This window comes from Aulostomus chinensis, chromosome 3, assembly GCF_037954235.1.
Source record: "Aulostomus chinensis isolate RoL2024-O1b breed Wild chromosome 3, RoL_Achi_v1.0, whole genome shotgun sequence".
NCBI classification, from domain to species: domain Eukaryota; kingdom Metazoa; phylum Chordata; class Actinopteri; order Syngnathiformes; family Aulostomidae; genus Aulostomus; species Aulostomus chinensis.
In genome coordinates this window covers 28,984,482-29,001,751 of record NC_141322.1, presented here as the reverse complement: position 1 = coordinate 29,001,751, position 17,270 = coordinate 28,984,482, and the positions used below count along the sequence as shown (strand labels likewise).

General features: G+C 46.1%; 1 protein-coding gene across 1 annotated transcript in view; it reads right to left on the bottom strand.

The window, feature by feature from the left end:
• stab1 (stabilin 1) overlaps positions 1–17,270 on the bottom strand; it is a 57,118-nt gene that overhangs the window by 21,091 nt on the left and 18,757 nt on the right. The window contains exons 29-49 of the mRNA XM_086200181.1: positions 16,675–16,722; positions 16,353–16,486; positions 15,708–15,819; positions 15,160–15,237; positions 14,439–14,540; positions 14,221–14,325; positions 11,595–11,729; positions 10,045–10,173; positions 9,773–9,826; positions 9,423–9,536; positions 8,083–8,278; positions 7,470–7,565; positions 7,203–7,248; positions 6,329–6,408; positions 6,117–6,242; positions 5,451–5,524; positions 4,530–4,601; positions 3,134–3,253; positions 2,983–3,030; positions 1,522–1,602; positions 1,177–1,323 (exon numbers count right to left, since the gene is read on the bottom strand). Of these exons, the coding sequence (XP_086056307.1) occupies positions 1,177–1,323; positions 1,522–1,602; positions 2,983–3,030; positions 3,134–3,253; positions 4,530–4,601; positions 5,451–5,524; positions 6,117–6,242; positions 6,329–6,408; positions 7,203–7,248; positions 7,470–7,565; positions 8,083–8,278; positions 9,423–9,536; positions 9,773–9,826; positions 10,045–10,173; positions 11,595–11,729; positions 14,221–14,325; positions 14,439–14,540; positions 15,160–15,237; positions 15,708–15,819; positions 16,353–16,486; positions 16,675–16,722 (2,097 nt within the window). The remainder of the gene's footprint in view (positions 1–1,176; positions 1,324–1,521; positions 1,603–2,982; positions 3,031–3,133; positions 3,254–4,529; positions 4,602–5,450; positions 5,525–6,116; positions 6,243–6,328; positions 6,409–7,202; positions 7,249–7,469; positions 7,566–8,082; positions 8,279–9,422; positions 9,537–9,772; positions 9,827–10,044; positions 10,174–11,594; positions 11,730–14,220; positions 14,326–14,438; positions 14,541–15,159; positions 15,238–15,707; positions 15,820–16,352; positions 16,487–16,674; positions 16,723–17,270) is intronic.

Below are 17,270 nucleotides of genomic sequence, written 5' to 3'. Positions count from 1 at the left end.
ATAGTTGGTGGCCATGAGGCACCAAAATAGCCTCATGCTAACGACACATGGCCGGCTCTTTCTGCACTCTGGTGTAACAAAGAAGTGATGACAAGAACTCCGGAGCTCCAGACACCAATTCGTGAGAATCTGGAAGGCAAAAAAAAAAAACTTTTTGTGCGGCGTAACTCTTTAACGCATCTGTCTGTCTCGACTGAGCTCCACCACCAGCATTCGCTCGGCATCATATTGGCGTCTGGTAGATTTTGTCCAGGGGCAATGAGGGAAAACATCAAGAAGGGCAGGAAGAGATGCAGAGGAACAGCATGCCAAAAAAAAAAGTGACTGCTGATGTCAAAACTACTCATCAAGGATCAGGAAACATCGGCATGACAGCCTACATATGAGCTGCTTAAACTGAAGTACCGCTGTGGTTCTGGATGTTGTTTTGTTTTGTCTTGTTTTTCCTGTCTGTGCTGCTATGGATCCCCCGAGAGTCTGAAATCAAGAATGAATGAACTGAACGAATCGCCGCTCCAGCCTGTTGGTTCTTAACAGCTAGCAAGGGAGACGAAGCCAGCAGACAAACGATGACACACAAGCATGAGCAGAGAGAGCGAGTCAGACGGGCTGGGGGGGGGGGGGGGGGGGGGCGACGGCCAATCACACATAAGCATGAGGAGAGACAGAGTGTGTTGACCGGAAAACATCAAGAGGAATCAGGAGAAACGCGCTCCTGGTGTGATCAGCCAGGCTGATACTCGCGGGGGGATTGATGCTTTGTGGCGCTTCGCAGCGCTTCGGCTTCCTGTTTACCCCCCCACACCCCCACCGACGTTGTCGTTTACGCCATCTGCTTCCATTATTTATGAATAACAGTCTATTACATAAACACCATGTTGTGATTATTAATTGACAGCGGTGAAAAACATGGATGCGAAATTCTCACCTATAATTTGCATGTATTAATAATCATTTTGTTGCTGAAGCTGCGTGTCATGCTGCAGTAGAGCGAACGCTCATTAATTGGAGAGCTGTTTAAGTTTGGTGACCCTAATAGGGAGAACGAGAGGAAAATGATACACAACTAAAAGCCTCAAGTGTTTTGAGCTTTCAGTGCTACGCGTGGTCCATGTGGGTGTTTATACGGAGCTCCGCAGAGCCGTCGTGCTCCGTGGTTATTTGCGCATTTCTGACCTGGTGCAGGCTGAAGTGAAGCGTGTGTCCAGATGTTGCGACCACGCTCTCCGTGGATTTCAGGTCACTCAAGGTCAAAGCCTCACACGAGACAATGTGGTACCGGACCACATCGCTAAGACGGCCGGACTTCATCCATTCATTCACCTACACACACACACAAAATCACACGCAAGTCAGACACACATCCCGATCACGCACAACAAGAAAGAAATCAACAGTGACATTTAGAGAATATTTCCTGGGTGTTGGCCCTCAATTAAAAAAAAAAGTATTTTAAAAACTAAACACAAAATTTGCCTCATTATTCATGCTGGATTACATAAAAATTGCTGATGTACACACAGAGGACTGTTGGTCATCTTCATCCACAGGAACGAAGACGGTGAATGGTCCGTCCCCAGAGAGGCCACGAGTGTCTGACAACTGCGAAACACAAATAAAGTAAGATAAACTTTTATTATGAAGCGACTTAACTCTGAAAGCAAGAGCAAAAGTTAACCGCCAGGGTTTGTGACTGCAGCTCACTACGGACCAGCTGCAGCCTCAGGAGGCGAGGCTGTACGACCAGGGCGTCAAAGCTGCTCAAGGTCGGGATCCATCACTTAAATCTTAAAATCTATACCTGCCAGACATTTTTGGTAACACACGTCATGCTGTGATTGATTTGGGAGAGGGATCATCCCTCTCATCAAGGGTCTCCATGATGCTTTTTCCCACTACTGAAGTGTAGTTTTTGGTGGGGTTTTTTTGTTTTTTTTTGTAGTTTCTCAATTTTGTCTCTAATCACGTCCCCAAGGCCAAAGCGTGTTGTACAGGTGTAAAGCTCCACAAGTAAAAATATGATTTGTGACTTTGGACAACAAACGTTTTAACACAGTTTGACTTGGCTGCAGTTGTTTTTGGTTGGACTGCAACGACACTCGGACAGCCTCAGTAGAAAACATACGTAGAATGTCAGTTACTAGTGTGGAAAACAGAAACCCATTTGTTAATGGGAAAAAAAAAAAAATCAACGCGACCGTGGTTTCCAGACAGATTTTTGTTTTTGTTTATAAGATCTGGAAGGAAGGCGCTCCGTCTGTGGGTCATTAGGATGATGAACAATGACCAGCACAGAGGAACATGAGGTCACAAATGGGTCTGATGGTCACCCTGGAAACTGACTCGGCAAATCAGCACATTGTCATTAAATGTTTGTTTCTTGTTGATGGGCTGTTACAGCATGTGAGCTAACTGTCAACACGGTAGCTAACCCCTTGAAATGGTCTGTCACAGCAGCCGTTCAAGTCCGCGCTCTGCTTGCTTTCCCCGCAGAACCGAAACATCATTTAGGTCAGTAAAGGGACGCTGTCACTCAAGCTTTTCAAGGTAATAGGGGTGCAAGCTAATTGTAGCTAACTGGACAACATGTTCAGAGAGATTACTCCAATTTTATACCTTACAGTAATTTATACTCCAACACAGGAGGTTATATAATTCTCTCTCTCTCTCAATATATATATATGTGTGTGTGTGTGTGTGTGTGTGTGTGTGTGTGTGTGTATGGAGCACAGGATGGAGTCTGCATGTTCTCCCTGTGCCTGCGTGGGTTCTCTCCAAAGACATGCAAGAGGGTACGAGGCTAATTCGATACTCTAAATTGACCGTAGGCGTGGCTGTGACACGCACATACACACATCAACTGACACTGATTGATCTGTAATTAGCAATAACTTAATAACTCAGGAATTCGGATGTCTTGCAGCTACAATCCATCCATGTTTATGATGAACTAACCAAGAACTGGAAGCTAAAATGACTCACACTGATCAGTCGAGCCAAGAAGCTGTTCTCTTGATTTCGTACAATTTCCTAAAAGACAGAGAAACATTAGTGGTGAGTAGGGGGGGGGGGGGGGGGGCATGTCAGTAGGAGGTCAGAGGTCAGTCGGAGGCCTGGGGGTCATATAGCTCACAGAGTTGGTCGTTCCCCGGCAACTGATGCCATCTCCCACGTGGTTTCTGAAGCAGGTGCAGTTCTTCTGACCGTCACCTAAGTACTGGCAGCGAGCGTACTTGCTGCAGCCGCCATTGTTCTGGTTAGACACACACACAGAGACACACAGAGACACACACACACACACACACACACATTGAAACGCGGCGGGGAGCAGAGAACAACATAGTGCACTTACAAGACCGACTGACCAAACATGTCTTAACACTGCACCGATGTTGATTATTTGCTTTCTTAATTAATTAATTATGCAAGTTTACAAAATTTCTTCCACTGTCAGCAGAGTTTTTTTTTTTGGAAATTTCATTGTTTTTTGGTTGTTGTTTTTTTTTTTGCCTGAAGAAATAATGCTTTATTTTATTAAAAATACAATAATTTCCCTGCAGACAGAATCCATTTAAGCAAACAATAACAACAGATACAACAACATATGCATTGGCCTCCATGCTCTATTATCACCGTCCAAAAACAAACAATCAGTTGTAATTCTCCGTTGTTCCCTGACTTTGGATTCTACTCCTTCGTCAACATCTCCCCTCTGCAAGCTGAGAGCATGGCTATGTTGGTTTCCTGTATTTATTTGTTCCCAACGCTATCTTTTGGCTCCTCGCTGTGGGCCACAAACCAACTCTGCATTCTTCCGATGCCACCTGAGCTGATGTCCTCCCCCTGCAGCTCTCACAGTCAACCGATAACGCATGTTGACATGAAGTCTAAAAAAAAAAAAAAAAACCCAACCAGAAGTTTCCAGTCTGTTTACATGCTGGCTTCTTTTTATAATGAACTGCAGGAGGAGGTTGTGTTGCAGCGCTTTCACTGCAGGAGGATTCAATGGGCGTCTTTATTCCTAATCTGTTTTATAGATGAAAGTCTGCTTTCTATGAAATGCTGCAGGGATTTTTTTGCCCACAAGTGAGTGCCATGCCAAGGGGTCCCTCCATCAAAAGCCGGTGGGATTTTTACATCAGGGTTATTGCCAGAAAAAAAAAAAAAAAAAAAAACCAACTCAGCGGCAATAATTATGAGACCGCGGGTTTTGTCTTGCAAGATAATCTTCACCACTGTTTCCAAAAAAAACTTCTTCTCACCACATTCTAATCTAGCAGATTAATGAGCGTTGATTATCATTCTGGCAACAAAATGAAACACAGCAGAACAAAATCTACGAATCACTTCCCGGCAGGAATTTCTGATTTCTGTTATAAAAAGGCATTCAAGGATTTTAGATTTATCTTTGGATAAATCAACACACACAAAAATCTGTCGGATGAGCAAAGTAATTCCAGATCCAGTTCTCTGTTCCAGAGCCTTGCCTCAAGAAACGCACAGAAATCAGGGAAATGCAACACACGTACAATTCTGCAAGGGTTGACGGGGTAACAGAACCTCCCTGATCCTTGGAAGCCCTCCAGACACCTGCAGGCCACCTAGAGAGCAGAGAGAGAGAGGAACAATCAGTCAGTAAGGCAGTCAATCACTCCATCCAGCCGCTTTCTTCCCCCCTGCTGTGCTTAGCCAATCAACAAATGAAATAATCAGCATTCCCTCACTTCAGTTTTTCATAAGGACACCAACACAGTCGGAGCATGAAAATGCATTTCTGCTTTACGATCTGGGTTCTAGTGACAGAAGTCTGGCCAATCTGCGTGGAGATGTTAGTTAATCCATGGAGAGAGAGATGAAGTATGAAATCACACAAAGGGGCGGTTGATCCGGGCATCTTAAGACTCTCTGCTTCAGCCTAAAAAGTCCGGGGCACCAGGATACATCTTTGGGGTTTTTTTTGTGTTTATTTTCAACTTGTAAAATATTGAAGCCTGCTGGCGCGCCGTGAGACAGAAGTTAGGAAACATGAGGCCATTCGTTCAAAGTACACAACGCTGAAGTTTCTGAGAGCTGAAACAATCAGATTAGTTGACACAAAAGAATGATTCATCAATTTGTTTTCAGCTCATGTTCTCAGGCATTGTTCAACTGCATTTTATTGCTGCAGCTTTCACAAACACGACGACTCTGGCTTTTTCTTCCAGTAAATGTCGCCTCTAACAGTCTACTAGGTCTGCGACAAGAGGACAGTAACTACAATAGCAGCCTCATAAAAGCAGATTGTGAAAAACAAAACAAGCAGCCGGCTCATCTCTGATGCCCACGAAAGTGAATCGCTCACGGAACTTTAACGACCTGCTCCGGCCTCACCCCCGCTGAGCAGGGATGGCGGTCTAACATCATCTCTGACATCAGGAGAGACAGAAATGTTCACCGAATGGTAATCTTACGGTGTTGGGGCCCGTTCTGATGCACTGGGCTGACTTGTGGCAGCCGCCGTTGTTGACCAGGCAACCGTCCATCTCTGTGAGAACAAAAGCGGGGGGTCATTAATTCATTCCTGACAACACGTAAATCAGACAGGATCACGGTTGCGCGTGAGGAGAGAGGAGTTTTGTTTTGTCTTGTTGTTTGCCGAGCGTGATGTCACGTTGAGCCTGACGTCTTGTTAGTGTGATTATCTTTGTAATAACGACTCCGTGAATCCTAGGCCTTTGATCGTTGGAATCGAATCACCACTCTGGAGTTCAAACTGATGAACACTGATACCAAATTTCAAGAAAACCTCTCAAGACGACTCCGCTGTATCGTGCTGGGGCAGAGAGACGTACTGTCACAGACGCGCCGACCCCATGGTTGCCGCAAACGCAGAGGCATAATATTGCTTTATCTCAATAAATGGCAATTGCTGCATTTCAGTTGCGCCGGAAAACCAAAACAAGAACTCGGCGACACTGAACTAGCGACATTTGCTGACATCTGAAGAATGTGATTTGTGTGCATCTTCTCACCCAGGAAATGGATATTACAATTAGCCTAGCTGCAGTTTTGATGGTACCTCAAATCATTGTGAAGCCCTAAATATTTCGGCGTGCCATCTGTTCAAGGATGTTTACCCAGGCAGAGGACGCCGTCGCCAGTGTAGCCTTCTTTACAGGTACAGGTCCTCACTCCTGCCGAGACCTTCGTACAATTGGCAAACCTTGAACACCCACCGTTGGACATGAGGCATAAATCCACCTCTGAGAGACAAAATGATCGCATGTGATATTTCTATTTGCACAGGAGTAGAGTGTGTTTGTGTGTGTGTGTGTGTGTGTGTGTTTACCTTGGCAGGAGGTGCCAGTGCCTCTATATCCAGCCACACACACACAGGTAGCAGCTGACCCATTTGGCCCTGTAATGCAGCTGAAGCCAAGGGTACACTGTTCAATGTTTTTGTCCCTCGCAGCATCAAATCCCTTCACCCATCTTTTTCTTGTGTTGCAGAATGAGTCTGGTGAGACTTTAGATGTTCTTATTATACATTGACCAATAACAAACTGATCTTTTGGTGCTTTGGTTTTTACACCCACAACTTGAGGATTCCCCAAATCAGCCCTGCATCCATCGGGGGCAACTCGTTTCAAATTTATATAAAAAGGGTACGTGCTGTAAAAACAAGCCCCAAGAATTACCCCCAGGTAACCTGCGGCTCTGGTTTGGTGAAAGCCACACCTGGTTACACACCTTCTGCGTCCAGATGCATCGGAGCGGATGAAATTACTCGTTATTACCAGAATATGGCCCAGTGACATTTGGGATATCTTGAGGGGGAAAAGATGATTACATTCATTTATCAAGTGAGCAAGGAGCTCACAGGAAGTCAGTCAGCTCTGCACATGCTCTGAAGTAGGCCCGGCGAGAGGAGGACTCCAGTGAGCTCCATGGACCCAAAAAATGCTGAAGAGTCAGGAGGCCGACGGAGAAATGGCAGACACCAAGATGAACCATCCAGTTCCCCCGAACACAACCATTCTATCACCCCCAGGCCGCCCTGTGACGGTGTCCTCGCTGCAGCGGTTAAAAACTCACTTTGGTTCTCATAAAGATAGACATGCAAGTAACCATACACACACACACACACACACACACACACACACACACACACACACACACTGAGAAACACCAGCTGCTGATACTTAAAGAGGGGGAGGACTTACTTGGCGTTCTCATCACACACCCCTCCACAGGCATCATCCTTGATCTCTGAAACACACAACCCAAGCGCGCGCACACACACACACACACACACACACACACAGACGACAGGTGATAACAGGTTTGACTAAAAACAGGTGTAATTGGAGGTTTCAAGTCAGTGTGTCCGCGTTTGTGTGTGTGTGAGACTGTGTGTGTGTGTGTGAGTGTGAGACTGTGTGTGTGTGTGTGTGTGTGAGTGTGAGACTGTGCGTGTGTGTGTTTCTTACCAACTGAACATGAAGCTCCTTTCCAACCTTTATTACACTCGCACCTGCCACTTCCTGCCAGACCGTCATCGCACTTCCCGTGGTCACACACACACTCTGCGACGCACAGAGGATAAACCCATGTTTTTTTGTTAGCGTTAAAGATGAGCCTCGTTGGCTGGCTAGCGTTCATCTTGAGGGGCTACAGGTTTGCCTCTGCTGCTGGTAGCACCAGCTGTTCTGAGGGTTTTGAAAGAGTCATCAACGTCATTCTCATCAGCCCTTACAGTTACTTGATTATGCTGTTTCACGAGAATTTTCCTCCCAGTTTTGTGCGAATTTTACACTTCATATGGTCGGCTTCTGGTGTCAGGCTTTCTGATAAACAAATGCAGGTTTCAACACATTAAAGTCTATGTTTTTAAGATGACTACTTAAGATTAAAATTATTTGAACAAGAATGTAACAACCATCCAATTTTTTTTTACAGCATTCGTGAACAACTACATCTCCCATGAGACTTAATAAAAGCTTAATGAGGTCTGGCTTTATTTTCCAGTCTAATCTGAGACCCCCTTGTGGCAGAAAATAACTCATGGCGGACACCCCAGGAAGGATCGAGAATGTTGCTCACTGGAGGAGCAGTTGACTCCGTATCGTCCCGGCTCACAATCCTCGCATGCGGTGCCATGGAAACCCTCGTAGCAACGGCACTCCCCGTTACCCAGGTTACCGTCCTGACACTCCCCGTGATTAGAGCACCAACTGCCAACATCTCCGGGGCATTTGAAGCACTCGTGGCCATAGTAACCAGGGCAACAGGAGTGATCCTGCAGGACAGACCACCAATGTCAGGATTATCAGCCCATTCCAATTCCCTTTTTTCTTCTTAACTTTTAGCAGAACATCACAATCACACAATTATTGCCTGGCTTACGATTGCATTCCTGCATTGTTGTAATAACACTCATTAATATGATGATCCTGACAGATGACTCAGCTAATTATGCGCATGCTTCAAAGTAAAATCAGAGACTCCATGGCTCCTAAGCAGCAACGGCTGAGGCGTGATGGGGGAAAGTTGCCCACCCCACCCCAGCAGGGCAGGGACACAAAAACTGCTCCGCTTTGATAATTATCATAATTACCGTTAAGCCCTTTACAGACTTGAATATCACTGGCTTCATCGACCTGTGCAGGTTATGTGATAATTCCAAATTTCAATCCAACACACTCAACTCAGAAGGTAACATCCGTCCTCATAAATAATTTATGTTTAGACTTTGAAGCTGAATTGATTTTTTTTTTCCAGAGAGAAGACAACTTGTAAAAACTGTCTGAGAGGGGTTTAGGTACAAGGGAAGAAGCATTCCTATCCCTTTTGGGCTGTAGTACTTGCAGTACTAATACTGCTAGTAGCTCTGACACTGGCTAATCGTAGCAGGTGTTAAGTGTCCTACTTGAGAAGGACCCCAACCAATAATTCTCCTTTTTGACAACGGATGGACATGCTTAGCGATGCAGCTGTGACCGGTGGAAATCATGCAGGCGGCTGCCTCGTCATCTCGGGTTTCTGACACGCGTCGGATTTTCCAAATGTACTGTATATGTTTTGAGTGGCATCCAAAATTGTTCACTTGCAACACCAACACCACCACCAACAACAACAACAACAACAACAACGACTGCCACATACTGATTTTGTTGTTATTTTTACGATTTCAAATGGGGAAAAGTCTTTCTTTTATTGCACAGTTGCAGCAAAACGATCTGTAAAAATCTGCTTTCTCTCTCTCTCCCTCTCTCTCTCCCTCTCTCTCTCTCCCTCTCTCTCTCTCAGTCCTGCCAACACACTGACAGCAAATGACAGTGCAGCTCCAGTGTCTGTTAGCAAACTGCCCCACCCTGCTAGTCACATGTGGACTTGAACTGATAACAGTCAAACCAATAGCACAATGGCACTGCGGCGGTTACCTTGGTGACCCGGAGACAATCAATGACACAACCTGGCACCGACTTCCTCCTGGTTCCGACCCGCTTCCTAAACTTACAGTTGGACCTCATGTTGTTTGGAAACTGGCTTCTGATCTGGAGCAGAGCACATTGGAAACAGTAAAAGACAGGAACAGGACACAAACACCGAGATAGAGAGTAAAACAAATGGAACAAAAATTGCTGGGTTACAAACCCGACAATACAACCCTCACCCTCAAAGCAAAAGATACGACCGACAGAATAAGAATGATAACAAGGATTTATCTATTCCTGCTGATGCAGCTGTTGCACACGTGTTCATATCAGCGTTTCTATCTTCTGTGACTTACTGGCTTGGAACTTATGAGGCAACGCGGGGGTCCACTGCAGTCCGAACACCTTCCCTGAAGACAAGCATGAGAAAAAATGGGACATTCAAATCTGTTAATCCTCTTCCTATGTTCTTTGCTTGTTGTGTACTCTTTATTTTTACATGTATAAATATGTCCATTTACGCTCATAGTGGGTCATTACATTTTCAAGTGGTCACTTAAGTGTAAATAAAAAGATAGCAAAAACCGGAACCCCCCCCCCGCAAAAAATTCATTCCCTCCATCCTTACGCTGATTCGCAGGTTGACCGGCTGGCTGCATCTGTTGCGGCGGACTGTGAGGACGAGGGGGAGGAACATGACGACACCGGCCTGGGTCTCCACGAAATTACCGTCTAGAAGAACGTCGTTTACTGCTGTCTGAAGGACGAGAGGAGAAGACTTTTAAAATTTGAAATCTACTAACAGGCATATTTAGTGGGGGGGGGGGGGGGGGGGGGGCATGGTCTGGAGGTAGAGTGGCTGTCTAGCGACCGAGGGGTCGCTGGTTTGATCCTCACTTCCCCCCAGTGACCATGTCCAAGCGTCCTAGAGCAAGAACCTGAGCCCCTAATTGCTCTTGATGGCCCTGCCACAGACTGGCGACCCGTCCAGCGTTAACCCCGCCTCTCACCCACTGTCAGCTGGGATAGGCTCCACCCCCCGTGACCCTTAATGGATAAGCAGTATAGAAAATACATGGATGGATGATTATCATTAATTCAGACCCAGAAGATCAATGTGGCTGTCAATCGCTTGTTCATTGTATTAAAACACAGCAGTGCAGCGCCTGTTGTTTGACGGGTGCGGCCTGGGTAGTGTGACATCACAACACTTCCCAGTAGAAATATCTGACTTGGATTTCTTGTTATATTTCTGTTGACCCCCTTTTAGTTCAGTATGACTTGATTCCATCTGCAGCAGCGACTTGTTCCCTGTCGAAGATGTCAAGTCATTTCTTCTTCATCTTCTCTCGCCATTTCTACCGACTCCAGCCTGGCTGTTGCATCCTATTTGTCCTCTCTGGGCTCCCGTACGTCAGCTCGTGAGTGAGGTTCAGGGAGGAGGGATCATAAATTATTGAAATATCTAAAGGGGTGGGCTGGAATTGTAATTTTCATAAAGGTTATTTTCTCTGAATGTGCAGCCAGACATTTTGATGCGCTGTCACAGATCCACCAGATAACGGCACACAAGAAGCTTGGTTTGCATTTGCTTTGATCTCCTCTTTGATCTCAGACTGCTTTGATAACCCCCCCCCCCACACACACACACACACACACACACACACACACACACACACAAACACACACACACACACACAGGATCATTTCTGACAGGTTGATTTTCATAATAATAACTGAAACCCGAAACTGAAACTTTGCCCGTCTTTTTTGCGGTTCCGTCCGAGGTTTCAGACAGAGTGCGGCAAATCGGGGGTCAGTTTCGGCCCGGCAACATTCCTCCTCCGAGGGTTCGCTTATTGCCGCCAACATTGCTATGTGAATCCAGGCCGGCTGGGTGTGAGGTGGGCAGAGGTGTCGATGACAACGCTCGCCGGTCCTTCCACATCAAACACCCCCGCCATGTTGTACGTCACTGTTCATGCGCAACTTCGTGCTGCACGTCACGCCACATGTTTACGCCCACACAAGCGGTGGCTTTTCTGAAAAGAGGAATCTCCCGCCTCTGTTTAACACAGACAAGACCGCCGCCTCTACCTGGCCGCACATTGGGTGCGTTCTGTGTTTAACAAGGGGGCTTTTGTTAGAAGGAGAAGGTTCTGGTGTCAGAATTGTTACCTGATTGTTGGCGTCTAAGTGGAACTGGACCTGGTAGTCGGCGCCCAGCAGAGTGCTTTTCAGCAGGACGTCAGTCAGATGGTCGGGGAAGAGCAACAGGTTAGGAATCACATGGTACTTGACCACATCAGCTTCCTGGACACAGAGAAGGGGGGGGGGGGGGTGTCAACAAAACAACAACAACAACAATTTCAGGTTAAGTGTCGGGCCTACATCTTTGTTTTTTTCCTCAGGTGGGAATTGTCACTGCCTCGACTGTTTTCATTCATTAATTGTGTCCCGTTTTATTTTGAAATGTCCCCCCTCTCCTCTTACCTCAGATACTTCACTTCCTGCCATTGTGCCTTTCCCGCTTGTGTGATTCACCGCCTCGCTCTGATTGGTTTCGCCTGTCGCTCATTATCCTTCCCTCCCTCGTGTGTTTCATCAGTAGCCCCCCCCCCCCCCCCCTTTGTGCTGGTGTGTCTTTGTAACCTCAGCCAGTCTTCCCGCCCTCTCCCTGGTGATCTGTCTTGACCCCCCCCCCTTTGCTTTGTCCCTGCCTGTTTTGTCTGCCTGATGTCCTGACTGACCACGTGTACGCCGAAATGTTTTCACAAGCGAACTCGACCCGAGTCTCCACTAAGCGAGTATCCACTGAACTGTTCCAAACTGTAGCTTTAAATTAAAGCAAAGTAAAGGAACAATAATAATTTAAAAGAGCTATGAATGCTGTACGGAACCAAACAGGCCTCAGAAACTGAACAGCGGCTCCGTTACGGCCGAGTAGAGGACGTGACGTTGTTTCTGTTTTGATGTGACACAAACGAGGGACGAGGGAAGGACTCAGGGATGTACAAACAGAAGGGAGATGAGCAGAAGTGCAGCTGTGCGTGCACGCTTCATCCTGCATGAATTTCTAAGACCCTCTACCTCCTCAACTCCTCAAGCAGGTCTTCCCTGAAAAAAAAAAAAATTGTTAAAATTAATGACACGCATCTTCTGCCCTCTAGTGGATTATCTGAGTACTTCAGGCAGTGGCAGTTCTAAGGATCCAAAATGGCTGCCTTCGTACATGACTTGCAATTATTTGGGAGGGCAATATTTTACTGTCCTGAAGAACAAAGAAGTGTACAGGAACATGTAAAAAAAAAACAGCAACCCAAAAAAAAACCTCAGACCTTTCACTCACTTTATTATAAAAATTGTAAAACGTGTGTCAAATATGATACAGCAGGTATGGAGGGCGATTTATAAATCCTCGGCCATCATTACGACATTTAGCGATACAATTTGCCGTACGTCCACCGGGTGAACAGAGCGGACGTGTCGATATTTATGAGATTTGTTTTATTTATTTATTTTTTTAGGTTTACAACCTGCCCTCACGATAGTGCTGCACTGGTACAGTGTTGGTATGACCTCCGCCAGGGACGTGACGTTTTCGTCAGTGTTTGTTTGACTGGCAGCCAGATTAGGTGAAAACTGTGAGGCCCCTGGGGGTTGTAGCACGGGCCAAGCCAGAACCCTTTGTGTTTGGGTGCAGATTAGACAGGAAATTGCTATTTTGATTTACTTCTCCTGGCCAGGCTATCAGGTCACAAGTTCCTTAGAAACCTGGTATGTTATCGCGTCACCTAGAAGGAAGGAAGCCTGATGAAACCACACAGCTCTCCTCACAGGATGAGAGGCTACTTAGTGAATATGAAGCGCGTGATCTTGTCATCTCTGGCATCGTTTAGTCGAGGAGTGATATCTGTACCACAGTGCGTGCATTAGTCGACATGCAAAATCCAAAGTCACAAATTTTTCCGAAAGATTTGACACACATGTGTTACTAACTCCTCTTCTTCACCCCTCCCCGGGTGCTGCTGGAGGAGGCTGCAGACCTGAAGAGGCTCAAGCTGCCACCCGTAGCTCCACCTGCTCACGTCCCCGTCTGTCCATCAGTCTCTCCTCCTTTCTCTCTCTCTTTATCTCTGTCCCTCTCTTTCCTTCTGTATATCTGCCCATCCATTATCTGTCTTTGTCTCTGCCCTGCTCTCCTGCTCTCCTTCTCCCCAACCGGTCATAGCAGAAGGCCGTCCCCACTGATCCTGGATCTGCTCCAGGTTCCTGCCTGTTAAAAGGAAGGTTTTCATTGCCGCTGTTGCAGGATGTGCTTGCTGATGGAGAATTGTTGGGTGTAAATTCATTGAAGGAGTGAGGTACTGGACCTGCTCTACCTGTAAAGTGTCACGAGAGAACCTTTGTTGTGATTTGGCGCCGCATAAATAAAACTGACGCGACCTGACTCGCCTTGGCAGAGGTATGAGCTCTTCAAGTGCCGTCCAGTCGTGTAAATGTTAAGTCCATCATTGCTTGAACAAGACAGGACCTGTCTTAATCTATATAAAAAGGTCATTAAAGACAAATGTAATGTTCTTCACTCAAACAGATCTAAACACGACAAGTTATTTCTATTGACGTATTCATGTTGTAGGGGAACTCGCAGCCTAATGCAGCTTAGCGTTCTTTCAGGAGGGAGCTCATCCGTCTTTGTTGGACTGTCATGATAGTGGAGGGTTTGCTGCTATCCAGACAACAGGTTGTGCCGGCGCCTCGCCCAGCAGCAGTGTGAGCCTGAGATCTTATCATCTGGACCTACCAGGAGGGTGGAGTTAGTGCTGCTGAGGTGCCGTCTGATGGCCTCGTCCGTCGGCAGCAGGAGGGTGAAATCAGATGTGCCGAGCTCCCCCGACAGGTTGTACATCTGTGACACAACAGTGAGTCGGACAAATGCATGAAGGTACTGCTCCGACACAACATCAGCAGACACAAACCCCGCAAATCTGAGGCTGAGTTAAGTGCAGACGGCCATCTTACCAGCGCGTACTGCCTGAAGAGAGTGAAGTTGGAGGAAGAGTTCAAGAGGGTCATCAGGGTGGGGGGCACGGGTGGGAGGTCTGAAGGGGGCGGCCAGAGAATCTAACCAGAACCAGACACATGACCAAAACAAACATTTTCTGTATTTTACTCTTTCCAAACACGTCACGTCCTCATCACGACTTTTACCTTCGACCATCAAAATCATTTCCATTCATCCTTGAGTCCCAGTGGGCATTTGAAACACAACTGACGCAATCCCCTCGAGTTATTCCAGACATATCGCGTTAAAAAGTACATACAGACAACCTGAAAACACCTTCCCTCCGGATGCTGGCACAGACGCGTTAAAGGACTGACGGTATCATAAAATCTCAGCGTTTGTAGCAGAAATGCGGACCTCGGCTAGCTCATCACTCAGCGCTTTCTTTTAATGAAGTAAAAAAACAAAAACGTCCTCATCTCCTGTGTATTTCCAACAGGTTCTCATTCTCGAAACACTCCAGGTTTTTTTGTTGTTTTTGGTCTGTTGTTATTTTAAAAAACAATAAATGAGGCGATGTGTTTTGCTCTCTTCTGTTGTTTATGCCACTACTCAGCAGGATCGTTACCATAGAAACAAAGGCTCTCGGTTCTGAGTAAGCCTGGAGGTTGAGCAGCAAACTTTTTAGGCTGAGAGGAGAACTGAACTTGCATTTAATCATCAGTCGAAAACTCCTACCTGGTCTATGATGTGGATGTAGCCGTTGATTGCAGGCAGGTTGTGGGCGAGGATGGAGGCATTTCCAACATGGATCGACTGCAACAACGCAAAAGTTGTATGGGGACAATGTGTCAGGTGTTTTTAGGACAATACACATCTGATTCATGTGTCATCAGCGTCTGATTAGCTGAGGCAACATCTCGAGACACCACAGCGGGAGGAGGAGACCTCCAGAGTCAGAAAATAACGACGACGTGCTGCTGAATAGAAATTTTCACAAATCGGTTCAAAAAATACAAACTTCTCACTTTTTTTCTGACAATCCTAAGAAAAAAATGAAAGTGTTATTCTAACTTTCCCTCCGAGAAGAAGGTGAGATGATGATGTCAAAGAAGTCAGAAGTTAGAGGTTGGTTAGCTTAGCCTCAGCGCCCACAGTTTAATTGGCTAAGCTGCAAGCATAATACCAGAGATCTGACACCGGCTCACATGAATTGAATGCAGCCATCTTTAATTTCCTGCCTTGACAAATGAAAGCGAAACTACGAAAAGGTTCTTCGTCCTCACCCCGCTGCTGTTGCTGATCTCCCAGGTGGTTGGGGGATTCAAGGAGGGAAGCTTTTTGCCCTCCAGCTTGTCCAAATCTTCCAGGCTGTAGATCCCCTGCAGGAAGTGAGCCCTGAAAACAGCAGGAGCCCCGTGAGAGATGGTTCAAACCTTTTCATTCAACCCACCTGAACGCCACGAGAATCAACAGGGCTCTCTCCTGTTCCCGGCGCAGCACAAAGCCCTCCGTGCTGCTGACCACCACAGAAGTGGCATGAAATTTCAAAATACAACCAAAAATACAACTTGATGTGTACCAACTAGTCTAAAAACATGTGTATCGCCCTGTATTGACAACTGAACAGGCAAACATTCATTGAAAAAATGTAAACTCACAATTTGATAAAAGTGATATTTGTAAAATCCCACTGTTGTGAACTGTTAGTGAATACAGTCGATAGAGCTGCCATGACACCATGCTGAAATGATAGAGAGCGTTCACGTTCTGCATTAAAAAAACAAAACAAAACACGTGAGGCCAGGAGATAAAACTGGAGTCCTCAGTTCAGGGTTCCTGAAACATTCAATAACGACTGCATTTGAGAATCGGTGATCAGTTGTTGAAATGTGGCCCTGCAGGTGGGACGAGCGTGAGAAGTGACTGACCGCAGGAAGTGAGGTAAGCGGTGCCTGTTGGACCAGAACGTGGTCTGGGCCGAGGTCATGTTCCTCAGGGCTTGGCTGGACGGAGCCAAGAGTGTGACGTTTCCACTCAGGTCCTTGGAGGCGTGGTTGTACTTCTGGAAACAAAACAAAAAAAAAAAACACAACTGGGTGTAGAATAATTTCCCTACACGCTGCCTGGTCTCGTCACTTAGGCCGCTACAACTTTGAAAGTCGTAAAATCGCGTGCAACTTCAGAATTAATTGTATCAGATCCCTTTAATTGATCCACAGCAGGGAAATTAGGTGGGATGTTCTTACATACATTGATCCACCGATAGAAAGGGTACAGCTTCGGGTTCATGTCCAGCTCCTGCACACAAACACAGATTCGCTGACGTCAGACATCAAAACCTCGTCAGGACGAAGCTTCCGTATTCATTTTATTTCATCGTGCCGACTCCAGGGAGAGTGTTAACTTTTTTTTTAACTTTGGACGGTTGCGACAAACTGAAGGATAAACATCGCCTGCCTCTGTAGTTTCATCTCATAATAACTTGGAAAGAAGTCGGTAGCTCAACAAATCCACTTAGCCGAGAGATCAAGGAGGGGAGGAGCGATTATCAGCACAAATGTCAAACGTGCGTTACAGTTTAGACGTCTTCGCCGCTTCACCGCTGAGCCCGCAATTTATATTTACAGGAATAAATAAATGCAGGCGCTGAGGTTTCTAGCATTTCTGATGGTCTGTTTGTATACTACCATGTATACTATGACAACTTCTAAAATATTTTCCTCAGGACCTCACAAACACCTTAAGGCATGGGGCAGAGCAGCATTTGTTATACTTTTGTCCATCATGTTTTAGTAGTGTTAGTGAAAGTAGTACTAGTACTAGTATTTGAAGTGTATACTTGAAGG